The sequence below is a fragment of the Acomys russatus genome, chromosome 6 (assembly GCF_903995435.1).
Source record: "Acomys russatus chromosome 6, mAcoRus1.1, whole genome shotgun sequence".
NCBI classification, from domain to species: domain Eukaryota; kingdom Metazoa; phylum Chordata; class Mammalia; order Rodentia; family Muridae; genus Acomys; species Acomys russatus.
This window is the reverse complement of record NC_067142.1, coordinates 69154778-69181178: the sequence shown is the minus strand read 5'-3', so window position 1 is coordinate 69181178 and position 26401 is coordinate 69154778. Positions and strand designations below refer to the sequence as shown.

The window sequence follows — 26401 nt, the reverse complement described above, 5'->3', positions numbered from 1 at the left end:
ATGTGTCTTAAATTCTGCCTCTGTTTTTTGTTGGTTTTAATTGATTAATGACATGAAGAAACTAAAAGTCCTCATCTATAGGGTAAAAATAATGCCCATTGCTTGGCAGTGGTGGCGCATTCCCTTAATCCCAGCACTTGGAGGCAGAGGCAGTTGGATAGCTGTGACTTCAAGGCCAGCCTAGTCTATAAAGTGAGTCCAGGACAGTCAAGGCTACACAGAGAAACCCTGTCTAAAAACAAAAACAAAACAAAAAACAAAACTAAACTAAAAACAATGCCCATCACTGAGAATTGTAAACAGAATTCACAGCACATATAAGCTTTCAAGTACGTCTGGAGCAAGTTACACCACCAAGATAGCAGAATCCATGCTCTCATCACACTGACCCACACACATCCATGCAGAATTCACTGTATAGTAAAGCAAGGCTCAGATTACAGTACAAACAAATGAAACAAGAGGCCAACCTCCTGGCTCACACAGTGATGATCTTAGACAGCCCCAGTTCCCAGGGCATCAGTCAACACTCTAAACCCTCCACAGCAGCTGTCCCAGGCATGCATTTTGTACATTCTTCCTGCCCTCCTGCCCAAGGAGAACATTCAGCCCAAACCCTCGCAATTAGGTAGCACATCTCATCCCCATTGCTGTGCACCACCTCATGCTCTTCCACCTCCACTTATGCTGGTTTGGAGTAAAGAGCTCATTTTGTAGTTTCAAACCAAAGAGTAAAATCTGACTGCAAGGACAGATAATTATTAAGGGAAGCAGGCAAGGGCAAGAATAGAGTGCCTAATAGAGACAAGACAGTGAGAAAATGAGAAAAGAGGGAAGCGTGTGATGAGCTTCATCAAAACCGATCTGATGCCATCACTTTCTTCTTCAAGGTCATTGGAGGCTGATAAATGAAAAATGTCCACTAAATCCTTCTTCAGTTATGAAATTTCTCGAGTTCTCATTATGGAGACTTGGGCAGCACTGATGTTTGGAGAGATAAGACTTCAGTTCTGACTACAGGAAAGGTCATACAACAGATAAAAGTTAGTTCTTAAGAAATGGTGACCTTAACTTTATTCTCCCTAAAGTTTTTGTATTTTTGTTACATATTTTGACTTTATAATGCTTATACTTTAAAAGGAAAAAAAACTTTTTTATCTGAATCATGCATTTCTATAAGTGTCTTCTATTTGTTAGTTGCTTTAAAACTGGGGCTGCAGATAGATGTAAGGTAAATATATTTTATGAAATATTTTTATTTCTCCTTTGGCTGTGATATTTAAAGGTAAATCCTTGCTCATAAAGGAACAGACTGTGTCATAGTCAGAGAAATCAAGATTTCAATAAAAAGTGGGTCGAGGCTGAAATCCAGTCTGCAATGTGACTGTCGAGACTCATGTCCTCAGAAAGAGTGCAGTCCTTTTTACGTTTTCCATGAGTAAATGTGAGGATGCTATAGAGTTTAGTCATTTGGAATAAGGATTCCCCAGAAATAGATGTTCAGAGCACATTGTGCTGTTCGCAATAGTATGGAATCTCACCTCCAATTCCAGAGCGAAATAAGTTCAGGGATATCTTGAGAACTCAGGGAAGGTGCCCTAAAATAGAGGAAAGAAAATGAATTAAGAAACTAGTCATGAGCCTCTGTGAAGGCTTCCTGCAGTGCTAGTTACCTTTCCCATTGCTGTGACAACAGACCTAGAAAAGGCAACTGAAGGAAGTGGGTGTATTTGCTCACAGTTTAATGATAGAGGAGGGCGGGGTGAGAGACCACGTTGTATCTACAGAGCAGAAAGCACAGACGACTTATACGGTGTTGGGGAGCTCTCTTTCTTTTATAGTCAGTTCACAGCCTTTGCCAATGCATTTAGGCATTTAGGCTGAGTGTTCCCAAACTGATTTACAAAATAAAAACTCCCTCCCAAACATGCCCAAACTATTGTCTCTTAAGTGGGTCTAGATACTGTTGCATTTATAATCAGTGTTAATAATAACCCTGTGCAAAGACCTAACATAGAGGGTGGAGACAATGGATATAAAGAGCTAAGAGCTAAGGATGAATGTGTCTGAAATTTCTGTAGTCAGTCTGGCCAGTGTGTTGGAAATTGAACATCAATTGGGATGTGTTCAGGCCATAAGAGTTTCATCAATTCTCATAAGTTGCTTGATATCATATCACTACCAAAGAAAATGGTCTTGAAGACTTATCCCTGATATATATATACACACACCACCCCACATGAGGAGCAATCAATTAAAAATAGAATATAGTTTAGCAACCTAGAACTCCACTTGGCTTAGGGTTTACACCCAGCCCTCCTGGTCACCCAACCATGGCACTATCCTCTTTGCAGACCAGCTGGCAGACTCCCACATCGCCATCTATGGCCTGATGCCATCGGCTCCGTGCCTCAGGACTACAATAGTTCTGAATCCTTAAACTCTCCTTACCAGAAAGGCACAGCAGGTCAAGCATTATTTCAGCCCATCATCTTAACCGAAGCTCAGAGCTTTTCACTGTTTCCAAGGCTCCAATGTACTGTATGCTTACTAGGCTTGAATGGTGTAGAAACAGTGACAAAGAAGGAACCTTTATCGCTGAAGGAGGGCAGCTTAATTTTACAGTAAAGAGGGAGGGTGTTGCCAATTCCTTCTATATGTATTCGAGGTTGAAGCTTGGAGTTGCATGTTTGGAATATTGTGCTCTGACAAGTCAAGGGCCTGGGAACTGCCGATGAATGAGTGAACACTGCAGGAACGATTTAATGCAAATGCTGTTTCATCTCAGATTTTCTCATAAAACCCACTCAAGTGAAGCTGGCAACTCACACAGCCAAGTTCTCCTGATGCTCTCTGAATCCAGAGCAGAAAAGAAAGAAGTGGCTTGGTGGCTCTTCTCTGGTCTGAGGTTTCACTTTCATTCAAAGTAATGTAGAATCCTCAGGACCCACTTGTAAGTTTGTGGGACGTGAAGGCTTTAAACTTGAATCTTGTACCTATGACAATTTGCAAGAAAAACCCTGAGTGTAACTAGCTCTCATTGACTTTTTCTTTTTCTTGTTTTTGTTTTTTTTTTTTTTTTTTTTTGTAATTAAGTGTTCACAGGAAGAAAACTTTTGAGTTTCACTATCTGGGGAAATCTAAAGCTAGTTATGAACACTGTTGAGAGATGTCACTGCTTTATCGCCCCTCTACCCACTAAGTAGCACAGGATAAAACACTGTTCAATCTGTGTAGTGACTCTACCCAGTGTTAGCATTCTTGTTCTGTCTGTAAGTACTTTGTTCCCTTGGGATTTCAGAAGATTACAAAATCCTCAGGTTCACTTTCTAAGAGATTTTCTTTCTTTCTTTCTTTTTTCTTTCTACTATTTCATTTTTACACACACACACACACACACACACACACACACACACACACACACACAGGAATTTCTTTCTACCATGCAAAATCTGGACATCGTAGAAGACATTTATAAAGAGGTGAGTCCTGCCTTTGCTCTCGGTGCAGAGTAGACACTCTGTGAAATGGACAAGGTGACAGGTGAAATCCTTGCTGATTCTTCACTTGAGAGAGAGGGAAGCCGAGCTGGTGGCTGCTTCACTGAGCAGTGGATCTGAAGTAGTGGAATCAGATGCTCAGGAAATGACCGACATCTTTATCGCTCCACCAGAAAGACTGAGTGGAGAAAAACACATTTGGTGTGTTTCAGATTATAAAATACACTTTTTAGAGGTAAGTCTGGGTAAGTGACCAGTGAAAAGGAGGCTTGTGTTTTCTTGGTTAGAGAGTGTTTAGGGTCTGGTGACTGTGGTGAGTGACTGTACAAAAGACAAGTTAGTGACTGGTAAAATTACCATGAAATAATATTAAGGGAAGATGCACCAGGCCACTGAAATGCATTGTCTAGTATTCCAATGGCACGAAGACCAATGGACATGTGTGGTAGAAAACGTCTCAGAGTCGTAGCTATGCAAACACAGTGCTTTAGTGATTGCATGAGCACAGTTAATTCTCTCTGTTCACTTCTTCGTCAAGTAGGAAAGGCTGTATTTTATACATAGTTTGTGTCATCTTGAAAGTTAATTGCTTTGACTTTTTCTTTTTTTTTTTTAGTTTTCTTTATTTTTGTTTTCTGGTGGTAAAATGCAGGGAAGAGATGGGGCGGGTTAAGTAGAAATAGATGCATACTACAAGCTTTTAGAAGATTCTGAAGACACTTTGTGTACTGTGGTTTATTATCTAAGTGTATCGATTATGTTGCTCAGACTTTCTAAGATTTTACAGACAATAGGACCATCTTTATTTAGTAATTAAGGTAATCACTCCTAAATCAACAATAAAAATCTTGTTTTTTCACTTCTTATTAGACAACTCTACTATTAAAGCTGTTATCTATTTCTAGAAGCTAAACTATTATCGTTTTTGATAAGAATTTTTATGTTAGTTCTAAATAAGACAATGCTAATATGGAAAAAATTGCCTTTATTGGTTACTATGCAGAGAATTTATTTTTAAATTTTCACCTTTAATGAATGCATTATAAACAACACTTAAATAAATGTTACACATGTTAAATAAAATTTGACAAAGGATGTTAACTAACCAATTATGTGACATCCTTAAGGGTAGGTTAATAACACATTTTTCTGACTTCTATTATGGCTACTCGTTTTATGGTACATTTATATTCCCCTTCTTGACTTCTCTTTATAACTTGTGCCTGACAATTGAAGACAAAGGCATTAGTGAGCTTAAGTTCTTTCCTCTCTCCGTGACCCTGTTGATATCCTTCCTGTCTCTTCTCTCTCTGAGGAGGGTTTCACTCCCAAAGCAGAGGCACACCCAGTCAGCTTTGTTTCTCACTTGGCTTAGGCTTTCCTCTGAGGCACTCTCAATTGTACACACTGTTTTCATATCATGCTTCCAATAGTTGTGCCCGGGCATCATCTCATTTGAAACGACTGCGGTGCTGAGTGTCAGAGAGTACCTTTGAGGCTTTCTCCTTTGACTGTGGATTTGTATAAGTTAAAACACTGACTCTCATGTCTTGTCTTACTCAGGGTAAGTGGAGGGCAACTCTTTGGGCCATTGCAGTGGAATATATTTTGATATCAAGGATTTGTTGGCTAAAGATGTGTTTTAATACAAATATCCAAAGTACTATATTACTGCACACTTTCTTGAGATTGCAATCATTACTCCAAAATAAAAAGAAATAATATGTTGATAACAAAGCATGCATGAGTGTTCACAAATAAACAAAAGGCATAAAATATATCAAGATCTCCTGTCATGTCACATCAGTTTATATTTTGAAAAAAGCTTGGTGTCAAAACTCACAAAATAAATAAAGCCTTCATATTTTTGAAACTATTTGGTTTGTAGCATCTTAGGCCAACATGATCTAAAATCATTTTCCTGTTTTGCTAACAGCAGATTACTCTTCAGAATGAGCTTTATTCTGCTCCTAGAACCTTTGCAGGTAATCTGATCTTTACATATAAAAGTTTGCCCAAATTTGCTTTCTTTAATATTCTTCATTGTCATTGTTCTGTTTCTTTATTTGGACTTTGCCTTGCATCCCTTTCATTCTCTGCACCTTTTATAGCTGACAATGCTGAAGTGAATAGTCCTAGAATATTTAGCACTCTGATTAGAATATCACAGAGAGAGAGAGAGAGAGAGAGAGAGAGAGAGAGACAGACAGACAGACAGACAGACAGACAGATATATAGAGAGAGACAAAGACAAAATAACCCATAACTAAAATGACTTATAAATTTAAGAAGATATTGGAATCAATCTATCTTCTAGAGTTATCAAGGATGCACAGAAATTCTTTTTTTATTGAAAATAGTAATTTTTATTGTTTCTATTAGTTAATGTTATTTAATTTACATGGTGTGATATGAAAAGTAAAAATTATCCTGACAAAAAGACCCTGGCTTGCAGAGGACAGCAAAGTAAACAATGGACCACAGGTTGTTCTTTGGGGTGAGTTAATGTTCGATGTGAGAATATAATGGTGATGTATGGTTGATGTTACAAATTAGGCAAAACACACAGAACATTCATTTTAGTCTACAAAATTCAAATCAGTATATTTAGTAGGTTGAACAAGTTTAGATTAGGATTCAAACTGTGAGAAAACAATAAAACTGCATTTTAATCATACTTAGACAAGGGCATATAGTCCATTGGGGGAATTTTGGGACTTTTGAGAAGGCTGATTCAGCTGATTCTTAAAGGTTATCACAGAAGGGAGAAAGAGAAAGCAATGTAAGAATGGTGATGACAAAGACACCATCTACTTCACAAAGCATGGCAAGGGAAGGGCTTCTGTGTGTTCTAAAATGTATAGTATCAAGAATATAACAGAGACATGTGAGACAGATTACCCAAGGCCTTCCAAAATATTTGAAGAAGCAAGGAAAAAAAATTTTTTTTATGAAACTGATGAGCTATTAACCTATTTCAGCAGGGTTTAAACATGGCCTATACCGAGAAAACCAACTAAGACATCAAGCCCAAAAGGAGAAAAAAACAAGTAGCTATTGAAATAATTCCACCCACTAACACTGTTCATCTGTCATTAGAATGTATGTAGCAAAGTAGCAGGACTGTGGGCACTGAAAGCAAGGACTAACACCCGGTGAGACAGGGTGCTAAAAGAAGCTGCTTAATGAAGAGCCAAGTGGGCTAGGCTCAGTGTTCAAGCAAGGGTCATCCTGTTGTAGCCGACACTCATTCCAGTACATGGAGGGTGCAGCCCATTTACAGATAATCCACTTGAGCATGGGTTTGAGTCAGGAAGTCACAAGGGATCATCTAGGGACAGGTTCTAGTACCAAGGGGGAAAAGGAGCCAAGCTCCAGCATCAATATATAATGGAAAAAAGACCCAGGATTTCAAACTTTGCAGTCCATACTGTAAACACGTGTAACAAATGCTGGTTTCCACTTTCTCCCATCACCACCATCACCTGACCTAACTCAGCCATCATAATCAACAGGCAAGAATTCCTTAGACTTACTAACTTGGCAGGTCTGCACTTACCCTTCACAGTGACACAGCTAGTAATCAAGCCTCCTTCTTTCTCATGCACAGCTATGAACAACACTATGGCACTACGGTTCACTCACCTAGGCATACGCTGTTTTTAAAATTGTACATTTATGTGTGTACCTATGTATACTGTTATTCTCTTGTAGGCTTACCCATACTTTGAGAGTTGGTGAACCAATTCAAGAAAATTGTTCTTCTCTTGGGTTGAGAACGTATCAGTGATTATAACTTTAGAGTAGTTCAGTTTTTACTGACCCATGACCTACAACTTACTAAGAAAATGCAAGATGATTATGACAGAATTCAGATTGCTGACTTAATGGAAGAAAAGTTCCAAAAGGATGCTGGGTTGAGCAAACTGATAGAAGCATGCTAAGATATTCCAGAACTTGGAGACAGTGCTGATATTCTTAGAAAAGAGATGGAAAAAGGAAAGAGGGGAGCACCCAGGATGCCCACTTTTTCCCGCCCTGCCCCTACCTTGCTAATTCCCTGTAGGAGCCAATATGCTTCTTCCACTGTGTGTGCATCAGGACCTGTAGAGCAACAGCACTTCTGATGTTAACAAGTTGTTGGAAACTTAGGAAACTCCTTTTCTACAAAGAATTCTAATGCATTTGGAGATAGATGTGTTTGGAGTGGGTAAAGGAAAAAAAAAGCATCAAAACAAAAGTTGCTTAGAGAAACAAGAGCTTCCAATACAGTGTAATGGATAGAAAATTATGAAGCAAAAATGTAATTTCACATTTAAAAATCCTCACATCGACTCACAATTCCAAACTAAGATGCCCCATCATTAAGATATTTTCTGACAACAAGTGTGAGCCAATATTTAAGTAGAATCCTGAATCTAAGAGATGTGAAGTTCTCTTTTATAAAGTCACTGGGTTGAAAACACATGAAAAAAAATGGGCATAATGCATCACATCCGTGATTTTAGCACTCAATTGGCTGGGGCAAAGAGATCTTCAGTTTAAGGCTAGCCTGAGGTTCATGGGGAGATCCTGTCTCAATGGCACAAGCCTGTAATCCCAGCACTCAGGAGGCAGAGGTAGGTGGATCACTCTGAGTTCAAGGCCAACCTGGTCTACAAAGTGAGTCCAGGACAGCCAAGGCTACACAGAGAAACCCTGTCTCGAAAAACAAAACAAAACAACAACAACAAAAAAACAAAAACAAAAAAAACAAAACAAAACAAAACAAAAAAACAAAAAAAAAAAAAAAAAGAGAGAAAAGAAAAGGAACCGAAAAGGTAAGCAATTGAAGTTCACTGTTAATCCGCTGTCATGTCTCAGAACAGGTCACGATTTCTCCCTCTGTTTCTATAATTTGGGGTGACATGCTGAGGATAATCTCTCATATCATCGTGCAAATTTTATATTCTTAATAGCAAACTATAAGATAAAAGGGCTGGGATGGGGCTTAGTTTGTGCGCATAGAAGTCCCCATGAGGAAAGACCGTCAGTTGCACCTAAGAAGAGCAAGGGGACCCATAAGCAGTTCCTGTGTTGATATTATAGGTGACAGAAGTTGGAAATATACTGATACACAAACAGGAAGTATGCCTTATGAGACACAAGCAGGAGGCAAAAGAGCACTAAGTGGACTTCAGCTGTCTTAAAACAGGACAGCTTCATTCGATTGATTGCCTTTTTTTTTTTTTTTTCATCAGTTAAAAATAAAAACAAAAGAAAACCCAAAAGCGTTGCAAAAACAACTAGGCAGAATAAATCCAGTACTTCCCAAAGACGACACAAAGGAAGGTTCGGAACTAGAGCCAACTATGAAGATGCCGTCATCAGAGGTACGCCATCTAAGATCTCACTGAAAAAAGCTTCCACTGTGGTTGTTAGCCTCAGTGCCTTTCTCTGCATTCTTAATCTAGCGCCTCATCCATGCTGAGGACCTAGATAAAACAAAGGGAAGGGCGAATAAATTCATAATTTCTGATCACCCATTTTGTTTTGGGACTGTAGGACTACTATGTACTTTATTGCAATACAATTTCCTGTAACAGAATATAAAATCATTACTTGATGTGTGTGTGTGTGTGTATGTGTGTGTGTGTGTCTGTGTGTTTTACATACATGTGTGTGCATGCATTTCTTGATTCCAAATAAGGACTTCAAATATGCTGCTTAATCACTCTCTGTCTTTTTCCTTTGAGACAGAGTCTCTCCCTGAAAATGGAGCGATGCTGGTAGACAGCAAAGCCTCGGAGACCATCCTGTCTATGGCTTTCCCTGTTCTGGGTTACAGGCAAACATATGGAAAGCCCAGCTTTTTATATGGGTGCTGGGAGGCAAACCTAGGTCCTCACGCATGTGCAGGAAACACTCTTGTCTCCTGAGTCACTACTCCAGCCCTTCATCACTCCCACTAAAAACATGTGGAAAAGAATCAGTCATTTTAAGGATATGACTTTACAAGCCCTGGTAAAGGGCATTAAACATCAACTTGTACTTTCTAAATCTCAGCCTACTGCTTCCCCATCATCAAATGTGAATAGAGGAGTGTTGTTCATGAAATGTTTCTATTCCTGAGACATAACCCTATACTCTTCCCTGGCTATTTGCTCAGAGGACTCCATTCCCAAGAATTCAACAGATTCAGAACCCAGCAACACAGAATGAATTATCATGGTATTAAAAATCACTGTTCCTCATACAATATAAAACACTATTATAGGGACTAGGAATAAAACGCCACAGCAGACCCAAGTTTGGAACACAACATCCCAGGTTCAATCTCTAACAGAAAAAAGAGAAAATCAGTCATTACCAGTGGGAAATACATGCATGCTGCCCCTTTGATGAAAAGGGAAATAAAACTATAAAAACTGAAACCTCCACAATTCCATCACATGATTGAACCAATCACTACATTATCAAATGTCTCTATAAGACCTCAGTGAAAAGCCTTTGCTCTTGACAAGGTATAGGATTTTGTGAAACAATTTATGATCTCGATATATCGTTGTTTCATTTAACCACAGGCAACATGCAATTTGATTATTTAATACACTTTATCTTTACAGATAGTTAAATGAAGCCTGATTGGATGTAGCTGGTCTTAGCTAGTTTCTGGATTCTTCTTTTCCCCACCATTTATCCTCTGGTTTCACCTCCTATCACTAGATAGAAAAGAAAGAAAGAAGGATAGAGGGGAGAGAGAGCAAGAGTGAGATCCGTGAATCTAACTTCTTCCCTTTTGTTTCTCTTTGAGCACAACTACTAACAAACTGCAACCAACTCTCCTAAATGACCAACAGCCACCAATTCTGCCTCTGGGACCCTAAAATTTTTATACCTTCTGATACATTCCCAGAATTCCAAACATCACACAATTACAGAAACTATCTGCAGCTTGAAAAACCAAGGCTCTGCTAGAGCATGAGGCAAATCAGAGTCAGCTGCTGTGGACAGTTCAAAGCAGTTTCACACTCCTACACCTGGGAATAAAATGAAAGGACATACTTATAACATTTATCTGTTTTTAAAAAGAAAACAAAATTCAAAAATTGTCAATACAGTTCTCCCCTTCTCTTTTAAGCCATTAATTGTGCTGTGTGTAGTGGGAAATTATAAACAGGTATTTTCAATGAAATAAGCTGTTTTGGGCCAATGGCTAAGGTTTGCAGGAGACCTCTCCTGCTTAATTCTAATCTTTATCTGTTTTGGTGGTATCCACAGCTTTTCATTTTCCTGTGGAAATATAAACAAGCCTACATTCCCCAATGCAAAACTTTCGACGGTTTCCATACTGTATATTTATAGTATATAGGTTGCTTTAATTTCACTTTCCCCCCTATAACCCAGTGTCTCTTTGGCTGCTGTTGTTTCTTTCTTATTAACATTCAGAAAATTTAAATTTAGCAGCACACAATTTAATCTATCCCGGGGGGGGGTGTCTTTATTCTTCTTTTTGTTGTTGTTGTTGTTTTATGAGCATTTTCTTTAAAGTGCAATTAGATCTTCCTACAACTGTTTGTCCTGTAAGATTATGTGGTATACCTGTATTGAGCTTCATATTATAATATGCAAAGAATTTCTTCATTTTACTGGAAACCTATGTGGAGGCATTATCAGTTTAATTTGTACAAGTATCCCTATAGAATCCATTACTTCCAGTAAATGTCTAACTACAGAATCAGCTTTTCCAGAACTCAAAGCAGTTGCCCATTGAAACCCTGAGTATGTATGAAAAGTATGGTGTACAAATTTTAGTTTCCCAAATTCTACAAGATGAAACAATCCATCTGCAAGATTTCATTTCTTTTGGTAGCCCCAGGATTACTTCCATTGGGTCATGGAGTTTGGTCATGCAAAGGACAAGTAGGACATTTTCTCGTGATTTCCTTAAATATTTACTGTTCACATGGTGGTTTTTATGAAAATGTCAGGATTCTAACACATTTCCTATTAATAATTGGCCAGTTTCTTTATTTCCTGTGTTAATGGACCTGGCAAGCCTATGTGAGACTGAATATGGGTGATATATAATGAATAGTTTCTATATGTGATTTCCTGTTGCAGCTAATTCTGAATTATCAAGATTAAATTCAGCAATTTCTATGTGTAGAATGACTCTGCATTATTGAGAGTCAGTAATTATATTAAAATAATCAGGAAAATCTAATAATAATCATAAGAATCGCATACAGATTTTATTTTTGAACTGAAGTACATAGCCTTTGAGTTACTTAGCTCATTTTGTCTGACTTATAGCCTGCCATTCCCAATTTATTTGCATCAGTATAGAGTGTAGGTGTTTCAGGAACTAGGATTCCTTTTTACAATATGTGGGAGAATCCAATTAGTTCCTTTTGCAAAATAAAAATGCTTGCTTTTAGCATATTTGCTGTTACTTTCTCCCAAATAGTTACTATAAGCTCTTTGCTAATCTTCACTGATTACCTCTAATGAGATGATCTCAGCATTAGGATAAGGTACTACAATTTCTGCCAAGTCTATTTCTGACAATTGATATAGACGTATTCTACCTTTTATGATTAAATCAGAAACATTTTACTTTGTTTGTGTGCTAAGAAAATCCATTCCATAATGCTATCTTTGGTTTGCATAAAGAGCCCAGTAGGAGAATGAATTGAAGACAAAAATAATGAAAATATAATCAAGTTTGAGATCAATGTGATTCACATATGCATCTTACAGTCTCTGTTCGGTCAGAGTTAACTCTTTTCAGTCTGCATGTTATTCCTTGGCTGAAATGGCTCATGATTTTTGCTGCAGGGGCCCTGAACTAGACCTCCAAGGCTCTTTCCTGATGGTAAGAGTTACCTTGAAAATCTCTTTTGGATATGTGCTTCTGAACAAATGGCGGCCTTTGTTGCATCACATACAAACCCCTGGAAGCCTAGGCCTTCTTTCTATTTGAGGTTTAGTGAAAACCATTGTCCATAGAAATGGCTTGTTTACTTTTCTGGTACAAAGTACTGTATTTCTTGCAGTTAATGTATCAGGCGTTTTTGGTTGGTAGTGACAGTCTCTTTGCAAATTATTTTGTTTCCCTCAACTGAAACAGCAGACATTTTTATATCAGAGACCTCTAGCTACAGCTTGACATATTATGTTAGCATGGTACACATTAGAACCAATATTGGTCATATACCACATCCATTCACCCATAGGCACTGCCTATTCCTTCTATGGTGTAATAACATTTTTACATTTGGTTCCAATTTCAAATGCCAAGGACTCTGTCAACACCTGATGCATCAGGGTCTGATTTGTTTTTAAAAATCCATTTATTCATCCTCTGCCATCTTTTCTATGAGATTTGAAATCAAATTTTCCATTTTCTGCCTTTCCCCACATTAGGCACCACTTGTAATGTCTCTTGGCTACTTCATGGATTCTTCTTCTTACCACCTTTTATTCCCTTGAATTTACTCTGTAACACTAGATAGTAGAGAAAGGAGAGGAGAGATGGAGAGAGAGAGAGAGAGAGAGAGAGAGAGAGAGAGAGAGAGAGAGAGAGAGAGATCTGAATCTAATTTCTTTCCTTTTGTTTCTTCTTTGAGCATGAGTACTAATAAGCAGCCAACCCCCTGAATGATGACCAACCACCAACCTCATCTCTTCGGGCCTTTTCATTTTTGTACCATCTGAAAAGTTCCCAGGATTTCAAATGTTACAAATTGCAGAAGCTTTCTGCAACTGGCAAAATCATGCCTTCACTAGAGCATGAGACAAATTATAGTCAGCTTCTGCAGACAATCCAAAGAAGCCCCATATCTGCACACTTGTGATTAAAATAAAGGCACAGTCTTATATTTCTGTGTTTTTTCAAGAAACCAGAATTCCAAAATTGTCACTACAGTTGGGTTTTCTATAGATGCTAGGTAAGCATCCTGCCTACTGCTATGTGATTGATAGAAATATTAACTCGATGGTCCATTCATTCAACATACTCCATACCCCTTGGCAACAATAAAATCTTGAAGGAATTTATCATTTAATCTCTCACTAACTTACTTATTTAATGTAACCATTGATTCCCCTAGTGTACATTTTGAAACCCTGACAGCCATTTACAAATGTCTATTTCATTGCATACTACCATTGTACCAGGAATCTCTATATGGTTAATGCTTTGCCATTTTAATTATTAGAGTTACATTACATGGAGTATAAAAGCAATGATCACATCTAATTATATGTCATTGTAAGTAATTATAAACGGGGAGGAAAGGCCATTAATAATCATTTTTGTTTGGATGATATCAGCTTAGAAAGAAGAGATTTTCGGTCATTATATCTTGTTTTTAGTGTGTGTGGGGTGTGATGGTTGCTTGTCTTATGCTTCTCTCGTTCTGTCTTCTTCTCTTCTGTCTTCTTCTTCTCGTCTTTTCGTCATCATTTCTTTCTCTCTTTTCCTCTTCTCCTGATCCTCCTTTTCTTCTTCTCTTCCTCTCTTACTTCTCTTTTCTTCTCTTCTTCTTTCTTCTCCTTCTTTTCTTCTTCTCCTCCTCTCCTATCTTCTTCTTCTCTCTTCTTCTCCTCTTTCTTTCTTCCTCTTCTTCTTCTCCTCTTCTTCTTCTTCTCTCTTCGTCTTCTTCTCCTTCTTCTTCTCTACTCCTCCTTTTCTTTCTTCTCCTTCTTCTTTCTTCCTCTTCTTCTTCCTCTCTTCTTCTTCTCTTTCTTTTCTTCTTCCTCTTCTTCTTCTTCTTCTTCTTCTTCTTCTTCTTCTCCTCCTCCTCCTCCTCCTCCTCCTCCTCCTCCTCCTTCTTCTTCTTCCTCTTCTCCTCCTCCTTTGAGCAAAGACTTCTTAGTGAATATAATTTGCAAATACACTGGAGAAGCATGCAATGCTGCCAGCATTGCATGATTTTGCACCAAAAGTCTGCACACTCTTTTGCAACTAGACCTGTGACAACAGAACACTTCGATTCACTTTTGTTGTTTATGATGAATCCTACATTATCTTTAGAATAAGTAAAACTCCCATCTTTTCCTTGCTATGGTTTGCATTTTCAAACTACCATTGCTAAAGGGATCTATTTCCTTTCTTCTGCTCACAGAAGACGTATATCCTGAGGGATAAGAAAGACACAAAGAAAATAGTAATAAATAACATGGTAGTTAAAGTTTTACATATTTTTACTTATTTACTTTTTACTTTGAAGATAATTTAAATAACTACATTGAAAGTCCCTAAACATATATATTGCCTTATATACAAATTCTTCTTATGTATGTGTATATATTTATATATACAGTAGTTTCATTTAACCAAATATAAAGTGACTATTTGAAGAACCTTAACCTAAGCAGATATTTAAATGAGCTTGCCTAGTACTTACTATGCAAATACTACATCAACTGAGCTACATGACATCTCCTCAAATTTTAACTTTATGTTATATGTTTCAGGGTTCCTGTTTCACTTATAACCAGATCATCTGAAATGGCGGTGACAGGGATTCCTGTGTCTCACAAAAGCAGACAATCTGAAGTGGTTTCATTGGGAGCCCATACATGGAAGCCAGTTTTGTTGTAAGCCCTGTTTCCCACTCAATAACCCAGAGTTGAATAAGACAGGTTATCTTTGGTCCATTTTATAAGATATGCAGAGTCAGGATACCAAACCTGACCAGTGAAATTTTGCCCACATTTCTTTGAGACATTTTGATTAGGAAGAAGAAAGGGTAGGTATTAGGAGCACCCACATGCAATTTATAATGCCTCCTATATCCTGGGGTGAAAGGGGTGGTATTGGCAGACCAGAATTATTTTCAAAAGGGGAGAATGCAAAGATGTTCTTGATCTGACTTATGAAAGCCATTTATCAGGATACAAAAAAGTTTAAAAGAAAAATATTTCCCCTTCAGAAAAGTGAAGATACAATCACCAAATCACCTGACACAGTAACAACACAGTTATTCCAGGAAGAGCATAACCTTCAAGAACTTCCAACAACTAGCACATGCTCAGCTAAGAGTGAACCTCAAGTTCCTCAAGGGCTTCTAACAACAGCCATCAGCAGCCTCCAGAGCCCCCTGGAACCTCAAGAACTATCAACTACCATATTTCCAACATCTTGGGGTCCTTCACCACCACGTTCCACCAGTGACCAGGCTTCCCAGGTGTCTCCCCTGACAGCCTCCAGCAGCATCCAGACCATCCAGACTTCTCGGGTAATGTCAACACTTTCTTCTAGCCACCAAACTCCTCTGGAGTCTCCAAAACCAGTGTCCAGCAATGCCATGGCCTTTCAAGCCACCCCAGCATCAGGGCCCAAATGTGCCCTGGCCATTCATATGACTTCATCAACAGTGACCGGTAGTGTCCAGGCCCCTTGCATTTCTCAAGCAACAGTGGCCAGCAGCGACCCTGTCATTTGGGTGTGACTACCTCAGCAATGACCAGCGGTCATAATAGTCCTCATGTGTCTGCGGCAAAAGTATCCAGCAGTTACAATACCTCTCTGGTCCCGCCAGCAGCAACGTCCAGCAGTCTCAATTCTCCTCCGTGGTCTCCAGCAACACAGTCCAGCAACTTTAGTACTCCTCAGGCACCTTCGTCAGCAATGCCCAGCACGTCCACTGCTACTTTCTTGTCTCCAGAAACGCCACACAAGGTAATGACTGGCTATTCTCCTAATATAATGATGACAAGAATTAGCACACTCCTGAAAGAATTTGCCATTAATCATCTATGATGTATGGTTTTTTTATTTAAATAAGTCACTTGTCTGTTTTGAATATATGTTTGGAGGTCCTTCCCTAATTTCATTTTATACTCCTTTTATTCTCTGCTCCATTAAGAAAGCCTATGAGTCAGTGAGCACCTGACCACCTTTGGTCTTTAAATGACACAACGAAACGCTACCTATTTTATTTTCCTTCTTTTGTTGTTTTGGTTTTCATCTTCATTTTTCACTCAGTGAACCATAAGTGTGATATTTTAGTGGAAAATGAAATGTAGAGATATAAAGTTAAGCGGAATGTACCAACAATGGTTCCTTTTTAAAAATTATATCAATATTATCTTAGAAAATTTAGCAAGGTAGATACTACAAAAACAAGTAAGTTTTAAATTATCTATAATCTTTTTATAAAATGATACATTTCACTATCCAGTTTTGCCTTTTGTTACATATATGCAGAATATCCTTTAATTATTAGATTTTTATTACAATTCACATAATTTTCTATAGTTACATTTTTAAATTTTATTTTAAGTGGCCCTAGGAGATGTCTCAGTAAATGAAAACACTTGTCACAAAAGCCTGATAACCTGAATGTGGGTCACCAGAACCCATGTAAAAGCTGGACACAGTAACATACATGTGTATAACCCCAGTGTGCCCCAAAGCTGAGACTGGGGCCAGTGACAGGAGAGTCTACAGAAACTCACAGGCCAGCCTGGTAGACATGCGCAGCAGCAAACTAGAGAGACCCTGTCTCAGACAAAGTAGAAGGGGAGAATGAACACCCAATGTTGTCCTTGATTACAGACACACACACACACACACACACACACACACACACACACACACTATTTTGTGAGTAGTTAGCGTGTCTCAAACTGCCATTCCATTAATCAACATAGATTTAAATGATTTTGACTTTATTATCTGAACTATTGCAATAGTTCATGCATTATAAAGATAATCCTGTATGGTTTGGCTTTAGGCTGTTTCCAGTATTTTCTATTCCTACAAACACTGAAAACACCTGAGAACTTCTTTCACTTCCTAAAATTTCGTGTATTTTCTGTCAGGAGTTCTTAGCACCACTCTGAGGTACTGCTTACATTGGGAATGCACTTCCTAAGGTTAGAAGACATTGCACCGCATTGACGAGAAGTCAGAGTCAAGTCTTGCAGTCCACAGGTTTCCAAATCAGGCCACAGTGAGTGCTCTTGGCTTATAGCTACCTTGCTACACTGCTCTCTAGGTTTCCTGTAATTGCTGCCACACTTCTCCATTGTAAGGTGTGCTCCTGAATTCAGAAATAGTGCAGAGAAGGTAGGTGTGATGGCACACATCTTTAATTCTAGAAAAGTCTGCTGGACCTCTGTGAGTTCAAAGCCAGACCGCCTGATCTACATGGCAAGTTTAGAGCCAGCCAGGAATACATATTGAAACCTTGTCTCAAGAAAGAAAATGAAAGAGTTGGGGAAGGAAGGAAGGAAGAAAGGAAGGAAAGAAGGAAGGAAGGAAGGAGGGAGGGAGGGAGGGAAGGAAGGAGGGAGGGAGGGAGGGAGGGAAGAAAGAAAGGAAGGAAGGAAGGAAGGAAGGAAGGAAGGAAGGAAGGAGGGAGGGAGGGAGGGAAGAAAGAAAGGAAGGAAGAAGAGGAGGAGGGAGGGAGGGAGGGAAGAAAGGAAGGAAGGAAGGAAGGAAGGAAGGAGGGAGGGAGGGAGGGAAGAAAGGAAGGAAGGAAGGAAGGAGGGAGGGAGGGAGGGAAGGAAGAAAGGAAGGAAGGAAGGAGGGAGGGAAGGAAGGAAGGAAGGAGGAGGGAGGGAGGGAGGGAAGAAAGGAAGGAAGGAAGGAAGGAGGGAGGGAGGGAAGGAAGAAAGGAAGAAAGGAAGGAGGGAGGGAGGGAGGGAAGGAAGACTGTGCAGTCTGCTGAGCACTTTGGAGACAGAAAAGTGGTCAAATAGCTGTCCCTTCCTTCCTTTTTCAAATCCAGGATTCTCCTCCAGGGCTGCTTTTATGCAAGTGGAAGAGTTTCTAGTCTGAATTACTCAGATTAACAGAGCCCTCAGGGTGCTTCCAGTGGCCACCTACCTAAGTGTTCTACAAGACTAGATTTTGAGCGGTTGTGAGTGTATGAAAAGATCTGTAACCTAAGTTTTAAAGCTGTGCTGAAAGACTTGGGGTGCAGCTCATGGAGAGAATGTGCCTACCATTCAAAAGGCTTTGAGTGCATCCCCCCAAGACCACCAAAGTGTTTATACAACCTATTTACCTACTGTGAGCAATTTGTACATGCTGCAGTTACTGGCCAGATCTCCATTTATTCCTTGTCACCTATACGATAGCAGATTAGGCATTGTTTAGATTTTTCCCACTCTGCCTAATAAAGATACTCTCCTTCATGTCTCTCTTAACTATGTTGGTTTTTCTGTGTACCTTCTTTGCAGAAACCAAGACTGAAGATTGTACCTAAACAACCTTCTGAGGAAGATGGTCACCACCAAGGTTCCAAACAAGTAATGGTGTTAAAGGCAATGCAACCCTTTACATATGACGTGAGAGAAGACAAAAGGATGTTCCATGCCATAGTGGCTACTGAGACTGAATTCTTTTGCGTGAAGGTGTTTGACATAACCCTAAAGGAAAAGTTCAACCCCAGGAAAGTCATCGTGATCTCAGATTATTCTGGCTACAATGGGTTTCTAGAGACATACAGAGCCCCCTGTGTGTCTGAGGTGAATGGCAACAATGTGACGGAAATCCCACCTTCACTGAGACAAAGGGCTGCTGCAACAGCTAAAATTAATGCTATCTGTATACAAAGAGTAGGAACATTTGTGAGTGGAGTCTTTACAGTATATACGGTAAGTATTCTTTCGTAAAATCTCATTGGCAGCGTCCGATTTTAAGCCTTAACTTGGCAGCTAGAATATGGTTGATAATCTGCACACAGGAAAACAGAGCCTCCTTGGTCAAAGAGCAGAAAGCAGAGTTCCCAGCTTTATGGTGTGGGATAGTCTCTCCACATCCTTTTCAAGGCGTTACCATGAAAATGTTTGAAAAGGAGTCTTAACACAAAAGCTGGCATTTTACTGTGATTTTACTATGATGATCCATTTATAGAAGTTAGTATCAAAGAACTATGCAAATGTTTCTTTGCATTCTTCCTTACCCTGATCTGTAGCAACTTAATAACTAATAATGATTGAAAACCTTGCCTGGATAATTGTTGTGAAAAATAGCATAAGAAAGCAAGTTGCTAACATACTGATCACCTCATCTTTAACCTGTCCTCACTTCTATTCAATTTTCTTATATTTTTATTAATTTTTAGAGAATATTTTGTACAAAGTATCTTGATTATATTTGCCTTTCACTCTTCCCCCCAAGTCTTTCAGAACCATTTTCCCCACCATTCACTTCCTCTTTTTATTTTATTTTTTCAGAAGAGACTATCCTGAATTAAGGAGCATGGATCTCTGGTTCCTACAGGATTGCTTCCCCCTCTTCTGTGATGATTCCTGAGCCTGAAATGCAAGGGTTGTGTTATAAATGTTTTAATTGGGGGAGGGCTCCCCATGGTCATTTGGGGACTCTACATTTGGACCAGTTATGGCTTTTCTGTAATGGTCTCTATCTGATGCAAAAATTAACTTTGGGAGGTGTGGGAGCTTCGCTTTTCTGTGGCTATAAGGATAACTATTTAGGATGCAGTTAGAGATTATACTGGCATAGGCAACTGCAAAAGGTTTTCATCTAGGTTCCTGTCTCAAAAATATATGGTGCCAAGCATGAATTCCCTCCTACTGAGTAGACCTTATATCCAACCATGTAACTGTTAGTTGCTCCCAGAATATAAGTGCAGCTATTGCACCTTTCAGAATACCTTGCCATGCTGGTCACTATTATTGTTCATTGGCAGTTTACCTAAGGTGGAGCTATTGGTTGCTGTTTTCTTCGGAAGTTTACATGGCTTCTTTTGAATATCTAAGAGCTAGTCATCTGTGAGGAGGCTTCTGGATCAACCCAGATCAGTTCCTCCAAGTTCTGTGTCTGAATGATGTAGTGTCTTCAGCAAGAGGGTCTTACATTATTTGCCTGAAAAGCACCAAGGGCAATAACATTATTGGGATCTGTTAGACTCCCCTGATTAACAAGTTGAAAGGAAGATTTTTCATGCTTAGCACTGGAGATTTTGTTAAATGGTCTAGGAGGGTTTTTTGGTTTTGATTTTGCTTTGTTTTTTTTGTTTTGTTTTTGTTTTTGCAGTAGTGAGGGATGGAGTGGGGTGGGGTGGGTGGGTAAGCATTGTCATAACTTCATCCAAGCTACATATAGAGGTGTGTGTGTGTGTGTGTGTGTGTGTGTGTGTGTGTACATGTGTGATATTATGTGTAATTTAAGTTAGAACAAAATAACACATTCTATGGCTTTTCTATACATCATTAATGTTAATGGTCCCTCCTTTTCCTCTCCCTCTGTGCTGCTGTTCCTCCTACCCTCCCACCCCTCCACTCCCAAACAGGTGTGTGTCTGATACTCATTTTTCCATTTTCCCCTTCACAGAAATAGTGTCCTACTATTCTCATCTTTAAAGTTTCTGTTATGGTTTTTTTGTTTTTTGTTTTTGGGTGTTTTTGTTTTTGTTTTGTTTTTACTTTTCTTTTATCTGCAGTTACTCTAGGTGATATACTTGCATCTAAAGATTTGGATCCACAAATAAGAGAATGCACACACACACACACACACACACACACACACACACACACACACACACGCATATATATGGGGTGGGGGCAGAGTGCACAAGGTCCTTGTACTCACAGATAAGCACTACGAAAACCAGAAATGTTAAACATATGTGGTTGTCTCTTCAAAGAAAGAGGTGTATAACCTGTTTTCTACCCGGAAGTCTGAGAGGGGGCATGGCTAATATCCTGGTGACCTCTGTGCTTTCTGTAGGGCAACGCCACATCTGACTCCCCCAGACTGTTGTTCATCTCGGGTTCTTCTTTTCTGGACCTTTATCTTGAGCAGTGTTTCTCAGTCAATAGAAACCACACTTATGGGAGATGTCACATGAACGTGACAAATGGAACACAGGTGGTTAATAGTCTGGGGACCTCTGGGTTATCTGTAGGGCTAGGCCACACCCAGTCCCCCAGACTTTTCTGTTTATCTCAGTCAGTCTCCCTAAACCCTTATCTGGAGCATTGTTTCTCAGTCATTAGAACTCATCTTTATAAAGGGTTATATGTACTTTGTAAAAAGTTATAATGTAAACATGTTTTAAGTTTTCTTTTGCACACAGGATTGATTTAAATTTCACCAGGAAACTTTTTTCCAAAATTGTACTGTAATTAAATATGCCTAAAATAAACTGCCCAGTGTCAGATTCTAGAAGTTTGAAACAATACCAGCTACTGAGTAGGGTTGAACTGGATTTCCTTCTTGCCTCACATGGATTGACACTCTGCCATCCCTAATGTTTATAGAGACACTCCACATATTTGTCTTTCTGAATCTGTGTTGCATAATCAGTATGTTTTCTAGTTCCGTGCATTTACCTGCAAACTTCATTTTTCTCTACCACTAAATAGTATTCCATTTTACATATGCATCACATTTCCATTATCCCTTTATAAGCTGAAGGAAATTTAGATTGTCATCATCGCCTAGCTATTGTAAATAAATCAGCAATGAAATGGATAAACAGGTATTTATGGAGTAGGGTGTCAATTATTTTCAGTATATGCCAAGATACATTTTATCTTTTAAGGCATTTTCCACACTGATTTCCAGAGTGCCTGTACCAGTTTGCAATGTCACCAACAATAAACTGAGGTTCTCCTTTCCCCGACAGTCACATCAATATTTGTCGCCCAAGGTTTTCAAGATCTTAACCATTCTGGCTAGGTTTAGATTTATCAACTGAGTTTGGGCAAGTAATCTCTACTTTAAGTCTTAAGAGAAACAAGTATAACAGACTATAGAAATAGTTTTCTCTCTCAAGTTAGGACAGAGAATAAGAAAATATAGACTGGAGTGAGGAATTCTTAGTCTTGGGGTGTGTCTTTCAGTACCAATTCAAATAGCATGCTTAGATGACCTAGCCATTGTTCAAAGTATGGTCTTATATTCTGTTGTAAATACTCATCAGTGGGGTCAGTGGGGTTTTGCTTTCATCCATGGTGTTTTAGTACAGTATGTTTAAGTGACTAAGCAAGTATGTTTGGCTGTAGCCTTAACAAAATATACAAAATATAAGTAAGGAAAGTGGAATTAGGTGGTGGATATTTAATGTTTGAAATGCATAGAATAGCATGAATAAATACATATGTGCACTAAAAAAAAAAAAAGTCATCTATTTAAGGGAGACTCGGATAACCTCAGACTCACTGAGCCACAAGTCACCTTCTTAGTTCTTGTGACATAACCTAAGACATCCTCAAAGGCAATCAGCTTTATTCTGATTTTACTTTGCTTGAGCTTCCTAAGAACTCTCATCTCTATGTGTATGGTAGAAGGTGTTGAAGAATAGTCCATCAGATAAAAACCTTAAATTAAAAAATCTTGAGAGACATTTCCTAAGACAGAATTTGTTAACCAGAATGCCTCTTTTACCCATATTTCTAGGCCTAGGCCTATATTCGCCTTATCAGAGACAAGCTAACACTATTTATGTCTCATAGATGTGACAACCACTGACACAGCTCTCAGAAGATGAATGTTATTTTTTTTCCCAGAAAGCAGTGAGGAATGAATTTACTTACTATGGAATAGAAGATAAAACAAGGAGGATGGAAGTCCTGGTATACGGACAGTTTGCCACTATGTACTGTGAGCCAGGGGACAAACTTAGACTCATCTGCTTTGAACTGAACTCGAGTGTGAGTTCGTGGCAGCTGAGATCTGTGAGGCACAGCTATATGCAGGTATGCGCTCCAAGGCATCTTCACACCTCCTGACAGTCACATTTAATACTCTGTCAAGACTCGGCTGTATGTAACAGAAAGGAAATTAAGTTTTAAACATGGATATCTGTAAATATTTTCTTACCATCATTTTAAAAATAGAGTCATTTTCTTTATTTTATTTCTTTTTGCTTTTTGAGAAATATTTTTCCATAGGCTATATTCTTGTCACAGCTTCCTCCACTTACCTACCCCTAGATCTTTCCTCTCTCCCCATTCATCCAACTTCACATGTCCTTTATCTTTGTATTTTTAGAAAACAAACAAACTGGAATTTTAAAAAAGAAAAGAAAAATCAAGAGAAATATATGCATGTGCGCGTGTGCTCAGCCCTCCCCCCAACACACACACCATAGAAACAAGAGATCAGAAATGATCATATACAAGCAAAAGACCAGTAGGGTTAAAAAAAAAAGTCCAAAGCATTATGTAACAATAACAACATTAAAACTCTCTAAAGCTACACTTGAATTCATTTTGAGTTTGTCATCTACTTTTAAATGTGGTTTGTATAGCAGTGAGACTCGGTTGGAGAAAAATACCTTTTTTTCTTGATAAGCTGTTGTCTATTGAAAATAGCTTCCTGGTTAGGGAAGGGAGCGTGTATCCACTTCTGCACTCACTGTGTCAGGGTTCTGTCTGGCTTGGACTTGTGCATGTCCTGTGCATTCTGCCTCAGTCTCTGGGCCCATTATATGTGTTGGTCCTGCTGTGTTTAGGTCTTGTTTCCTTAGTGTCTACCATACTTCTGCTCTTATAGGTTTTCTGCCTCCTTTTCCACATAGTTTCCTCATCTCTAAGGGGCCGGGGGCGGGGGGCAATGATGAAGACATCCCAGTTAGAACTGAGTGTTGCAAGGTCTCTCACAGCCTGCAAGTTGTCTGGACTTGGGTCTCTGTGTTAGTTTTCACCTACTGCAGGAGGCTACTTCTTTGTGATGGCTGAGTGAGACAGCAATCTATAGGTACAGCAGAATGTCATTAGGAGTCCTTTTACTGCTTTGTTCCTTTAGCAGAATAGTAGTAGTATTTGGGTTTCCCACGGGTTCCTGGCCTATCCAGTAAATATAGAAAACATAGTAAAAAGAGGATATTCAGAAAGACTCTCACTCTATTATTTCCTAAAGTAAATTAAAAAAGTTGCTGTATTTATCAAAAAAGAGAAATTATTTGATAGGACTTTGGGTCTCGAGTGTTTAAAACTCCAGGTCTGGTATTTTTGAATTGACCGAAGACCCTGAAGCTCTGGGGCCTCACTTAAAAAATGTGGAATAATCTTTATTGCACTAGGATCATGATCAGAACTCAGAATATACACCGTAAGTTTTACAAGGATGTCTTAAGATATCCAGAGCACAAGGTGCCAAGGTCCATGCTCCTGTCACACAGCAAGATTCACTGTACACTACCCAAGACTAATACTAATTCATAGATAAGATATAAGAGGTGACCTGTTCAGTCACATGGAAATGCATCCAGGTTTTATTTATTTTCAGGACCATGAGTCAAACATTCTGAACTCATCCCTAACCCCCAGCCGTTGCATCACTCATGCCTCTGTACCATCCTCCTAACCATCTGTTCAATGAAATCTGGTACTACAGTTTCTCCATTCCTACTGTTGCTCCATATCTCCTCTTCTATCTGTGCGTGTGCCTGGCAGGTGTGAATAGCTCATTTTCTGCTCTCATTCAGTGGGAGCAAAGCTAATTCCATGGGCAGAGATTCAGTAAAGGGGTTAGGTAAGGATAAGGAAACAGAGGTGGCTCATAGAGTCAGTGTAAGGAAAGAAGAGTGTGGCAAGCTGCGTCTCAACTGACCTGAGTTCATCCTTCTCTTCTTCAAGGTCATCCAGGCTAGGAAGAGAGACATAGAACCATCCAGTCCTCGCTCAGTCATTGAACCAGCCCCAAACTCACAGAAACCTGAATAACACTGGTAAAGATGCTTTTGGCGATAAGATGCAATTGCAGGAAAAAATGTGTATATGGCATTAATTTCATGTACCATTTATAGATTGCAAATATCATTGTATCCTAGCGACTACAACTCTATTGATCCTGGTGATTTCCATCATATTCTTTTTCTGATAAGAGTATGAAAGGTCTGATTGCTACCAATAAAATTATTACTGCCTAAGTTGTACTGTGGCTTTTCCAACGTAGCGTGATTTAATTCCTTGAAGCCACATCACATAACCTTGGCCCAGTAAGCAAGCATAGGCACTTACATGTCTGTATTCAAGAAGTTGGCTGCTGTTAGCTAGTGATTGCTCAGTATAGCCATAAAAAGAATGTAGTGATCAGAGAATACGCTATCGACTTGACCAGCTGTTGTCTTTGGCAAACACTGAATTGTGTGTGTGTTTCTAAGTCTGAAGGAGTTTCATCTTTAATTCTACCCTTCAACCCATGTTGAAGAATCTTAGTAGTCTACACCTAGAGCCTATCCCTTCTGTGGCTCCAGAAGCAGAGCAATTCTCCTCCGCCTTGTTTCAAAGGGTTTCTATGCCATGAAATAGTTGGGGGGGGGTGTGTTGCTTCTCTTCCAGGAGAGGTGTTTTTATCCTGTATGAGAAGATCAAAGCATAGCTTCATGTCTTTCCCACAGTAGCTCATCTCTTCTTCCCGAGGCCTAGGCCTACACTTCCTATTGCCCACACAGCATAGTTTGTGAAAATGGATATAAGCTCTCCTTGTGGATCTTTCATGCCACTCTAAGGTCAACCTTGGGCAGTCTGGTAGCATTTTAACCTATTTATAATTTGTGGGGTGCGAGTATGCACTACCTGCCCCAGGTAGAAAATATGTCCATTTCATCACTCTCTGAAGATTATTGTCTTTCCTTTGGTTTTTCTTGTGTGCTTGCACTGCAACCTCAGCTCTCTGAGGGGAATCTAGAAAAATGGTGTGATCTTTGCAAATTATCTAACATTATTTTTTATTGTAAAGACAGTCTATCCCAAGGAAGAGCACAGCAATTAATTATCCAATAGCAAATGGTCATCCCTGGAAATATATGTACAAGTAATATACAGACTACACTGGTTATGTTTATATATGAATATGGATATACAGATATGCTTGTAACCGCAGTTAATGAACAAAAAGGTTATATGTTTGAAAGAAAGCAAGGAAGAAATGGTATATGAGAGAGTATGGAGGGAAGAAAGGGAAGAGGGAGATAGTACCATAA

At 39.1% G+C, this 26401-nt stretch overlaps 2 protein-coding genes across 2 annotated transcripts in view; one reads left to right on the top strand and one right to left on the bottom strand.

Moving 5' to 3' along the window:
• The window catches only part of Tagln2 (transgelin 2), a 960136-nt gene that overhangs the window by 69422 nt on the left and 864313 nt on the right, over nt 1-26401 (bottom strand). The window lies entirely within an intron of this gene.
• On the top strand, nt 3444-25139 carry LOC127191147 (pyrin and HIN domain-containing protein 1-like). Its single transcript, XM_051148363.1, is given in 7 exon segments — nt 3444-3482; nt 5437-5485; nt 7215-7606; nt 15422-15934; nt 18681-19097; nt 22980-23168; nt 25053-25139. Coding segments are annotated over 7 exon segments (1686 nt in total).